Consider the following 10,213-nt stretch of genomic DNA (forward strand, 5'->3'; position numbering starts at 1 on the left):
ACCTCAGAACATCAGGCACAAAGCATCTCAAAATGGGCCTCTCTGAAAGTGCTGCTGCAGGTGATCACTCTGCTTTGTAATTCGATGCAGTGATTACAGCCCATGGGTCACATCCTGAGCTGATATAAATTGGAATAACTCCCCTGAAGGCAGTAGAGCTATGGCAGCTGAGGATCTGGCCCTCCGGAGTTTTATAGTACCCTAGCATTTTCCTGTAAGGTTCACTGAAATAAAGGAACACAAGTCTTTTGTCGTCACCTCCTCCCCTCAGACACACTAACACCCTGTTTGACTGTGGGGTCTTTCAATTGCCATTTAACTGTCTTTTCTCCCCACTCTCTAGGCAGCCTGGTTGGGCCTGAATGTTTTCCTGTTTGTATATTATTTCCTGCTGTTTGACAGAGATAAGAAGTTCTACTACACCAGAGTGCTCCTTGGGGTGAGGACAGTCTCCTTCTCTCTCCCCTGCCCCTCTTTTTGCCAGACACTGACCTTATCAGCTGGGAGTGTTTCCCATCTCAGAAATAGGAAGCCTATCCCATCACAGCTCCACTTCCGGCTGGCGATGGTCCAGGCATGTAAACTCCCCCCATTTTGTGCAGGTGCTGCTCCAAATGGAGCACACAGGGAGGCTGTTTGTGGCTGTGACCCCTTTGGGATTTCATCACAGTAGTAGTCTGGGACAGAACACTAGCCAGTAGTGGTTGACATACAATAGCATCCACTGCTGTTCAGTGAGAGGAGGATGTTAAAATGCCACCCTTGCTGGTGTAAACCAAGGGCTTTAGGCTCCTGCATTAAAGCCAAGTTCAGTGTGGTGTATACAGTGATAGCTGGTTACTGGTGGGCACCCACAAAGTGAGACTGACCCTGTCTTTGCATATCCTCCACCAGTCTGCATTGGCATGGGCCCGGGCCTCTGCAAAATGCCTGAACTTTAACAGCATGCTGATCCTGTTACCAGTGTGTCGCAACCTGCTCTCCTTCCTGAGGGGCACCTGCTCGGTGAGTGACCAGCCCTGCCGCACCCGCACTCCTCATCCCACCACACAAATGCTTACCCAGGACAGGGACCGATTCTGGCCTCACCTGGCACTCCCAGCCAGTCACACCCAGCACAGTCATGCACTAGTGACAGCATGAGCCAGACACCAAAACATCAGGAGATTGGCCCAAAAGTCATTTACAAATATTACTGTGTTTGTGATGTGACCTTTGAACTCCCCCTGCCTCAGGGTGTGTGTGTGAAATCAGTGCTGCCAACACTTCCACATATACAGTGTGAGGAGGTTTTACTGCTGCTGCCTGATGGGGTGGGGTAAGGTCCCCCCCCATCTCCCCAATGCTCACAGTTCCCATTAATTACTTCCGTGTCCCCCTACAGACTCTCTCTCAACCCAGTAATTAATTATCCACCCCCTGCATCTGCTCCTTGCCCCTCATTGCACCTCTGCTCCTCCTGCAGCTCCAGGGGTTCTGCAGCCTCCTCTCCTGGACCTGGGGGGCTGCAGCAGGGTCCCTTCCTTCCCTTTCCTAGGCCAGAAGGGGCAGCTTTGGGGTCTCTTCACCCTCTCTGCATCCTCCCGGACTGGGTGTTGTAGGGATGGAGGAAAAGGGGCAGGGAACAGACTGACCCAGGGCTTGGGGGAGGGACACCTCCCCCCTTCCCTTCTCTGAGAAAGGTGTCATCACCTACCTCACCCAAAAGTGTTCTGGCCCCTGAGGGCAGGAGGAGGGCTCCATGTGCCTTCTGCAGCAGCTCTGATTGGCTGCTTTTCCTCAGGAGGCAGGGTAGGGGGCAGGGCCGGCTCTAGGGAGATCCTCCGAGATCACCCAGAATGCTGCCCCTGAAATTGTGCCGTCCCAAGCACATGCTTGGTTTGCTGGTGCCTAGAGCTGGTCCTGGTAGGGGGAAAGGCATTAATCACAGGGGCAGGGTTGCTAGCACCAGTGCCCAAGTGGCTCCAGCTGAGGCCAAGGTCCCCTCATTGGCTACAGCTAGATGCAATGCACAACATGGCCCCTGGCCCTGTGTGTCCATGCCTGCCCACCCCTAGGTCCTCCCCCTGCCTCATATGGGGAGGGGCTCACTCTGCCCCCGGTCTCTCCTCACACCTGTCACACTCAGCTGGCCTTACCCCTCTTGCCCCCTCAGTCTGGAAGCAGCCCCCTGTTTGCTGACCGTCTCCTCTCCTCCCTGCAGTGTTGCAGGCGCACAATGAGGAAGCAGCTAGATCACAACCTCACCTTCCACAAGCTTGTGGCCTATGCGATTGCTCTGTTCACAGGTAACTCAGGCATCCACCTCACTGCACATAGTACCGGAAAGTGCTGCATCAGCCAGCAGTCGCTGGTTCAGGTTCCCCCTTGCTTGCGGGTAGGGTTGCTAACCCTCCAAGACTGTCTTGGAGTGTCCAGGAATTAAACATTATGTCATGTGATGAAACTTCCAGAAATACATCCAACCAAAATTGGCACCCTACTGAGGGCAGAGTGAGCAGATGCCCAGGCCCTCCCCAGTGGGATGATGATCAGGGTCTGAGCTCGGTCTGCATATGGCGAGCATGGATTCTATATCCAAGAGGGCAATGGGATGGGGGCCAGCTGACCCTTCCACAGCAAGCTGTGCTGCCTTGGCTTGCAGCAGGTCTTCGGGTATATGTCTACACAGCAATTAAATACCTGCACCTGGCCCAGGTCAGCTGATTTGGGCTCCCAGGGCTAGGGCTGCAGGGTTGTAAAATTGCTGTTAGGCATTTGGGCTCGGGCTAGATCCCAGGCTATGAGACTCCCACAATATGAGACTCCCAGAGCCTGGGCTCCAGCCCAAACCCGAATGTCTATCCAGCAATTTTAGCCCCATAGCCCAAGTCAGCTAAGCCAGGTCAGCCATGGCTGTGCCACAGGAACTTTTATTCCAGTGTAGACTCCCCCTGAGTGATGGACTCTCAGGGTGTAGGTTGGTTCTAATCTCTCTCTCTCTCTCTGTGTGGGTGATGTTCAGCTGTTCACATCATCGCCCACCTGTGTAACTTTGAGTGGTACAATGACAGCCAGCAAGCTGCGGATGGGAGCCTCTCCTCCATCCTCTCCAACCTGCACCAAGATGAGGAGAGTAACAAGTGGCTAAACTCCATCCACACCAACAGCACGGTGAGTGCCCAGGACCTGCCTTGTGGGGATGTGAGCCCCAGGGTGGCTGCCACAGGGTGCCATGGCTTCATTCTGTGCTGCCTGCTGACTTAATGTGACCATCTCCATCTCCTCACTGTGTTCTCTTGCAGACTCCAGCATATGTAACATTCACTACTATCCCGGGCCTGACAGGCGTGATCATTACTGTGGCGCTGATCCTCATGGTCACCTCCTCCATGGAGTTCATCCGCAGGAGCTCTTTTGAGGTCTTCTGGTACACACACCATCTCTTCATCATCTACTTCGCCGGTCTTGTTATCCATGGCATCGCGTAAGGCACCACACAACAGCCACATCTCGCTCTCAAATGGCATTTCACTGGCAGGCCCTGTCCACCTCCCCATCTGTCATGCACTCCCCATTTCCTACCCTGGCATGTGACTCTCATGCCACATCCCTACTGCCATAGAGCATCTGGCACCCTCCTTTCTTCCTATCCAAGCATCTCTCTCACCCTCCCTTTACCCAACCCCCTCCTCTGACTGTTCCACCCTCCCCCGTTTCCAGCAGAACCTCCTGCTATCACATGCTTCCCATCTCTAGGCCAGCGTCTCCCCTTCCTCCTTTGCTCAGCAGTTATGAAGGTGAAGCAGGGAGGTAGGCTTGGATCAGGAGAGCTGTGGTGACATGTCTCTCCTCTCCCAGTGGTCTTGTTCGTGGGCAGACAGCAGAGAACTTGAATAAGCACAACCCCGAGCACTGTGTGCAGGACCCTACACACTGGGGAAGAAACAACACAGATTCCCACTGTGAAGAGCCCGAGTTTGAGAGCATCCCAGCTGAGGTGAGTCCTACCAGTGCAGACAATAGCTGGCAGGAGACCATGCTGAGCTAACTGACAGACCTCATCCTTGTCCCATCAGGAGGGGGCGGTGCAGTCACTGACACAATCTTATTTTCCATGGTGTGACGGGAGAGGAGTTCTCTGACCCTCCTAATTCCTTCCCCTCCCTGCCACTCATGCCTGCCAGTAGAACAAGCTCCCTCCCACCTTCCTAAATCCTCTCCATGCCAAGTATCCCACACGGGGCTCTTCACAGGCTGCCTCAGCCCTGCTCAACTTTCTAGGTGCTTCTTGCCAAGACAGCCCCTCCCTTCCCCCGATGTACACTCCTGGCCAACCCACCTCTTCCCTGTTGGTTCCCAGTCTGACAGGGGTGGGTGAGAAATGCCAGCAGCACAGGACAAGGCTCCTTTCAGGCCAGAGCAGCTCCAACCTGCTGCTCTGGGGGTAGCCCTCAGTGTTATCCAGCTGGGAAGTAGCCAGTTCTCAAAAGGATTTAGAGGGGATGACATGAACAATATCACAGCCCTCTGCAGAGGGACTTGGAAACCCAGCTTTTCTCCTCTCTGAATTGACATTAGACTGAAATACGCTCCCCATACTTGCTGTAACCCACACTGCACTAGTGAGCATTGCCCCGGGGAGCTCTGTGCCAAGCTTGCATGGATTGCAGGGATAACTCCTGCAGGGATAGCTCTCACCCTCTGCCCAGACTTCCTGGTGACAGAGCTTGAGAACCTGAATTAGAGTGGGTGGGACAGTGCTCTGTAGGTATAAGGTATTAATGCTAATCCTAGTGGGCCCACGTCACCCTGCACCAGCATGGAGCCATGTCTCCTGTGTCATAAAAACATTTCCCAAAACATTAGGTGAGAACATTTGATCTAGGAATCACCCTGTAGGGACATCAGTGCCCTACACTGCCAAATCTCCCCTCAGTGCACATTGGCTCCTCCAGAGATGGAAGGGCTCTCACAATATATTACTCACTTCTGTCTCCACAGTCCTGGCAGTGGGTGCTGACCCCAATCCTTCTCTATGTCTTTGAGCGGGTCTTACGCTTTTGGCGGTCTCGACAGAGGGTCGTTGTTACAAAGGTAAGGGGTGTCTCAGCACAGCCAGTGCAGCCTCTCCCAGCAGGAGTCACTGTGGGCAATGGGATAGAAGTACTACCTATGGGAGCTCCTAGCCACTCCAATCCCAGTCTTTCCCAGCAGGAGTCACAGTATGCTCCCTGTGTAGGGTGCTCCTAGCTACTCCACGCTCAGCCCAAGCAGTGGTGTCGCTGTAGAAGCAGCTGGGTGGGACATACTCATGCTTTGTGGATGTGCCTTTCCTACAGGCTGTCGTACACCCATCAAAAGTGTTAGAACTACAGATGCACAAGAAGGGCTTCAGCATGGAAGTGGGCCAGTATATTTTCATCAATTGCCCCTCTGTCTCGCACCTGGAGTGGCATCCTTTCACCCTGACCTCTGCACCAGAAGAAGACGACTTCTCTGTCCACATCCAGGCAGCAGGGGACTGGACAGAGAATCTTATTGATACCTTTCAGCAGCAGAAACCAAAGACACCCAGGTAGGCCAGGATGGCATTAGAGCCAGGAAGCCATTAGAACTCACCCCCTGGGAAGAGTTTTGTGATACAAAGTGATGCAGGAAGGCAGCTTCGACTTCTTACCTGGGTCCTGACTTATTTTACCAGGATAAACGTGGATGGCCCCTTTGGCACAGCCAGTGAAGATGTATTCCAGTATGAGGTTGCTATGCTGGTGGGAGCAGGGATCGGGGTCACGCCCTTTGCCTCTGTACTGAAATCAATCTGGTACAAGTTCCAGCATGCAGACCAGCATCTCAAAACCAAAAAGGTAACCAGTGGAATGGGGAAAAGGCTGGCCCTACAGATGCCTGTCTGACCTTCATTCCCAGCAACCTCTTGTGTGTCCTTAAAGTGCAACATCCCACAGCGCAAAGCGACAGCCTTACTGCTGAATCTGTCCTTATTGTAATGGACTCTCTCCTCTGCTCCACTGCAGTGCACAGCTCTCCCATTGTTAGTAACGTCTCTCTTTCTCTTTGTGCTGTTGGATCCCAGATCTACTTCTACTGGCTCTGCCGGGATACAGGTGCATTTGCCTGGTTCAATGACCTGCTCGCCTCCCTGGAGCAAGAGATGGAGAAATCTGGCAAAACAGGTTTCCTGAACTACAGACTCTTCCTCACAGGCTGGGACAACAGTGTTGTGAGTCACATACACCATACAGTCCTGATGGCAGGAGATGTGTCACAGTCTAGGAGGGGAGAACACTATGGCCCAGAAGGGAACAGGAGAGAATGTCTGTAGGTAGGAATGGGAAGGTCAGAACACCATGTTAAAAGCTAGACAAGATGAACACAGGCACCAGAGTGGAGATTTTGCCACTTAACCCCGCAGGGAGGGTGGCAACAGTTGAGGCCAAGGCCTCTTGAATGAGGGCTCCTGCAGCCCGTCTGTTGGGTTCCAGACGTTGGCAGGACGTCTGCCTGTTCTCACTCCTCATCTCCTGTAACTCTAGGCTGGCCAAGCAGCTTTCAACTTTGATAACGACACGGATGTGGTGACAGGTCTCAAACAGAAAACCTCCTTTGGGAGACCCATGTGGAGCAATATGTTCTCTGCAGTGGCAACTGCCCACCCCAGGTAAGTGTCTAGTGCCCTGGAGACCATATTGCTAGAGCTGGAAATGCGTCTTCAAGCTACTTGGCCTCTTCCTCCTCAGATTGCATGCCCAGCAAGTCTAGTGCTGCTTCTGTAAGCACAGGTGCCACCTAAGGACACTGAGAGTATATCTGGACTACCCGCTGGATCGGCGGGCAGTGTTTGATGTATCTGGGATCGATTTATTGTGTCTCATCTGGAGGAATGCAATAAATCGATCCGTGAATCGACGCCCGTACTCCACCTCGGCAGGTGGAGTAAGCGGAGTCGACGGGGGAACCACGGCAGTCAACTTGCCCATGAGGACAGCCAGGTAAATCGAACTAAGATACTTCGACTTCAGCTGCGCAAATAGTGTAGCTGAAGTTGCATATCTTAGTTCAAACCCCCCACCACCACTAGTGTAGCCCAGGCCTGAGAATGAGCTGCATATTCTATAGAACCAGAATGATTAGATTCATAGGTTAGGAACTATTGTAATCATCTGTATAACACAAACCAGAGAACTTGCCAAAACAATTCCTAGAGCAGATCTTTTAGAAAAACAGCCAATCTTGATTTAAAAAATGCTAGTAATGGAGAATTCACCATAATTCTTGGTAAATTGTTCCAATGGTTAATTACTGAAGAATTCCCAGATTATTGGATTCTAACAGCCTAGGTTTTTTCAGAGGTGCAGAACACCTACAGCTCCTAATACCTTCAGGTGGAGTCATGGCTGCTCAGCATCTCTGAAAACTGGGCCCAAGGCCGAAATTCAAGGATCTTCTATGGCAGGGGTTTTCAACCTTTTTTTCATCTGCGGATCCCTAACAAATTTCAAATGGACGTGCGGACCCTTTTGGAATGATCTTAGACCACAGGACTTAGACCTGCAGACCAGAGTGAAAACCACTGTTCTATAGGATGATGGCAAAGCGTCTCTTGAGGGAAGCACTGGGAAGAACTGAAGGTTTCCTGCACAGATCATAAATACCCTGCACAGTAACATTCTTCTCCATGGCTCCTCCACACACAGCTGTCCCTTCTGAATGCTGTAAAGAGGACCGGAATCTCCTCTGAGGTAGCGGTGATGGGCGTAAGGGATGTTAGGAGTTAAGTGTGCACATGGTCTCAGAGTTCCCTGGAGCTATGGGCTAATATATGTACTGTAATTCATCTGGTACGCTGCCCCAGCAGCAGGGATTAATGAATGCCTAGGATGTGGGTGTGTTCTGAAGATGGAGGCAAGTGAAGGCCCACAGATGGTGAAGGGCCCTGGACAGAGGCTGGGGAAGGCAGATGATCTCTCCCCAGCACTAACATTTCCTTTGTTCTGTGCAGGTCTGTAGTGGGGGTGTTCCTCTGTGGGCCTCAAGCTTTGGCAAAGAGCCTGCAGAAGTGCTGCCATCAGTACTCCAGCCTGGACCCTAGGAAAGTCAAATTCTACTTCAACAAGGAGAACTTCTAAGCAGCAGGAACATGGTGACTATACTGTGACACACCACAACCTCCCAAAGAACAATTATCTGATCCTCTACAGCTCCTTTTAAAACTGAATCAACCTGGCCCTGCTGAGGATGCGCTGACTGACACTACTGGGAAATGCTGCCATTCAAACCATGTGTCTCCTACCTACTAAACTCAAGGAAGAAGTGAGCTTCCAAAACAACACTGCATTCCTCCAAAGGAAGTGTCCTTTTGAGTTTTCCACCTTGCATCTCCTTTAAAGGGGAGGGGAATGGGTCTCCTTCACTAGAGGTCAACAGTGATCTCACATGCAGATCAGAGTTGAAATGGACTTTCTGGTGCAATCAGCATGATCTTACAAAGTTTGATTGTGGCACCTGCACAAGGGACTGATAAAGGCTGAGACTGATGATTAAACTTGATTTGGGCATGGACAGAGGAATTCCAGGATGATGGACTTGGGGGAAATCTGCTGGGGAGGACAGAGGTAATTTGTAGTTAATCCATCACAAAGGGGCAATATTCTCCAATAAATGTTTCTGTACATGAATATTAAAATAAACAAAACTTGCTTCCATTGTAAATAACTTGGGATAAAACCCAACCCTGGTGAACCATTCTGTTCAATTTAAGATGCAAATGCAGAGCATTTACCTAGTGTCTGATGGTGTCTGTTGAACCTGTGCTCTGTCTGCGCTAATTGTAAAGAACAGTAATAAAGTCAAATTGCCACCTCCTCTCCCATCACAGCTGTTCTGTTTTGTGACATTGTGAGCATATTCTGTCATCCAGTAGCCAGAGCAGAAAGGTTTAACAAGCCGATTGAGAGTGACTCACGGAAACGAAACCTGCCTGAATGTATCCTGAAAAGAAGAAAATCATATTACCAGGAATGGAAGATATCTTAAATGATACAGCAGCCACAGCTGATCTGCCAGTTGAGAGCAAGGGGCTTAGCAATCCACAATGGCATTTTTCACATCAGGATGGGTAGGACTGAAAGCTAAGCTACCCATTTCAGCCCTATAGGAGATCTTCCACAGAAGGATGTACACAAGTGTAAGGGGTGTTGTAGGAACAGTTGCACTGCAGCTTCCTTTGCTGCACCCAGTGGTGGGCAGAGTGCTCCAGTGCTGCAATTCAGTGTCTTACACCAGCACACAATTCACTGAAAGAAATGCCCAAGACAAACTTCAATCAGACAAGTGCGACAGATACATTTTCATCACAGGTGCTTTGATAAGGGTGCCTCATAAATCTTGCCAAAGTGACTGTGGCCTAAATGTTCCCACCTGCCTGCTATCACAAAAGACCTTACCACTTAAATGGGGGGTTGCCACGAACTGTTTGAAATGTTTTTTCTCTCACTGATGGAGTGAACTGACATGGTTGTTAATGAAAGAAAAATGACACAGATGTGGGCATTTTCAGTGGGCCCAGTTGGTGCCTGACAAGGTTTCCAGATCAACTGGGACATTCTTGGTAAGAGGACATCTTCACCTCATGCGCCTTTCACTCCTCAGAGGCCACATGTATAAACTCAGCAGAGCAGACATAATACAGACCCGCCTCTTTGTCCCACCACAGTGGTCAGGCTGGCCTAACTGTCCCTTGTCATACTCCTCAGATAACAATTTCAGTCCACCAGCCTTCTCCAGACACGCCCAGTTTACTCAGTTTCTTCTGCCAGAGACTGCAAGTAATAACGGCAGCATCTCAACTGTTCAGCAAATAGCAACAAGCTGCCTAGAGGGACCATCTCTTTCTCCCACCATCCCCTTTAGGAAGAGTCATGTTGAGCACAGATCAGCCTGTAAGAAACCTTCTGTGTGGTTAAGGGAAGAAGGCTGGGAAACATGGAGTTTGGTGTCTGCAGGAACACAGTGACTAATGATCAATCCTGGAGCCAGGACATGTTGCACCAGATGAAGGAATTCCCTGATTATACTGGAGAGAGGCCATCATGCCTGGCCAGGTGAAGGGCTCACACGAGCGACCTAGAGGCCTTTGCCATCTCTAGTGCTTCAAAGTCAGGCACAGAAAGAGGCGCCCGTTGGAGGCAGTATCAAGCAGAGTTGTGAACTGTAC

At 50.9% G+C, this 10,213-nt stretch overlaps 1 protein-coding gene across 1 annotated transcript; it reads left to right on the forward strand.

Annotated features, from left to right (window-relative positions):
• Positions 1 to 894: 894 nt before the first annotated feature.
• NOX1 (NADPH oxidase 1) lies at positions 895 to 10,115 on the forward strand. The gene is made up of 11 exons (XM_032772131.2): positions 895 to 1,005; positions 2,204 to 2,288; positions 3,005 to 3,153; positions 3,285 to 3,466; positions 3,841 to 3,979; positions 4,984 to 5,076; positions 5,322 to 5,557; positions 5,684 to 5,846; positions 6,074 to 6,220; positions 6,534 to 6,658; positions 8,000 to 10,115. The coding sequence occupies exons 1-11, from the start codon at positions 946 to 948 to the stop codon at positions 8,124 to 8,126; spliced, it is 1,506 nt and encodes a 501-aa protein (XP_032628022.2). The 5' UTR covers positions 895 to 945; the 3' UTR covers positions 8,127 to 10,115.
• Positions 10,116 to 10,213: the final 98 nt, after the last annotated feature.

Source organism: Chelonoidis abingdonii, chromosome 8 (assembly GCF_003597395.2).
Source record: "Chelonoidis abingdonii isolate Lonesome George chromosome 8, CheloAbing_2.0, whole genome shotgun sequence".
Classification (NCBI taxonomy): Eukaryota; Metazoa; Chordata; order Testudines; family Testudinidae; genus Chelonoidis; species Chelonoidis abingdonii.

What these genes read in the sequence shown, in the direction of transcription:
- NOX1 (XM_032772131.2), top strand. Translation starts at nt 946, where the DNA reads ATGCTGATCCTGTTACCAGTGTGTCGCAACCTGCTCTCCTTCCTGAGG. An exon ending in CTTGTTATCCATGGCATCGC is followed by an intron (nt 3,467 to 3,840) that starts GTAAGGCACCAC and finishes CTCCTCTCCCAG; the next exon opens with TGGTCTTGTTCGTGGGCAGA. An exon ending in AGCATCTCAAAACCAAAAAG is followed by an intron (nt 5,847 to 6,073) that starts GTAACCAGTGGA and finishes GTTGGATCCCAG; the next exon opens with ATCTACTTCTACTGGCTCTG.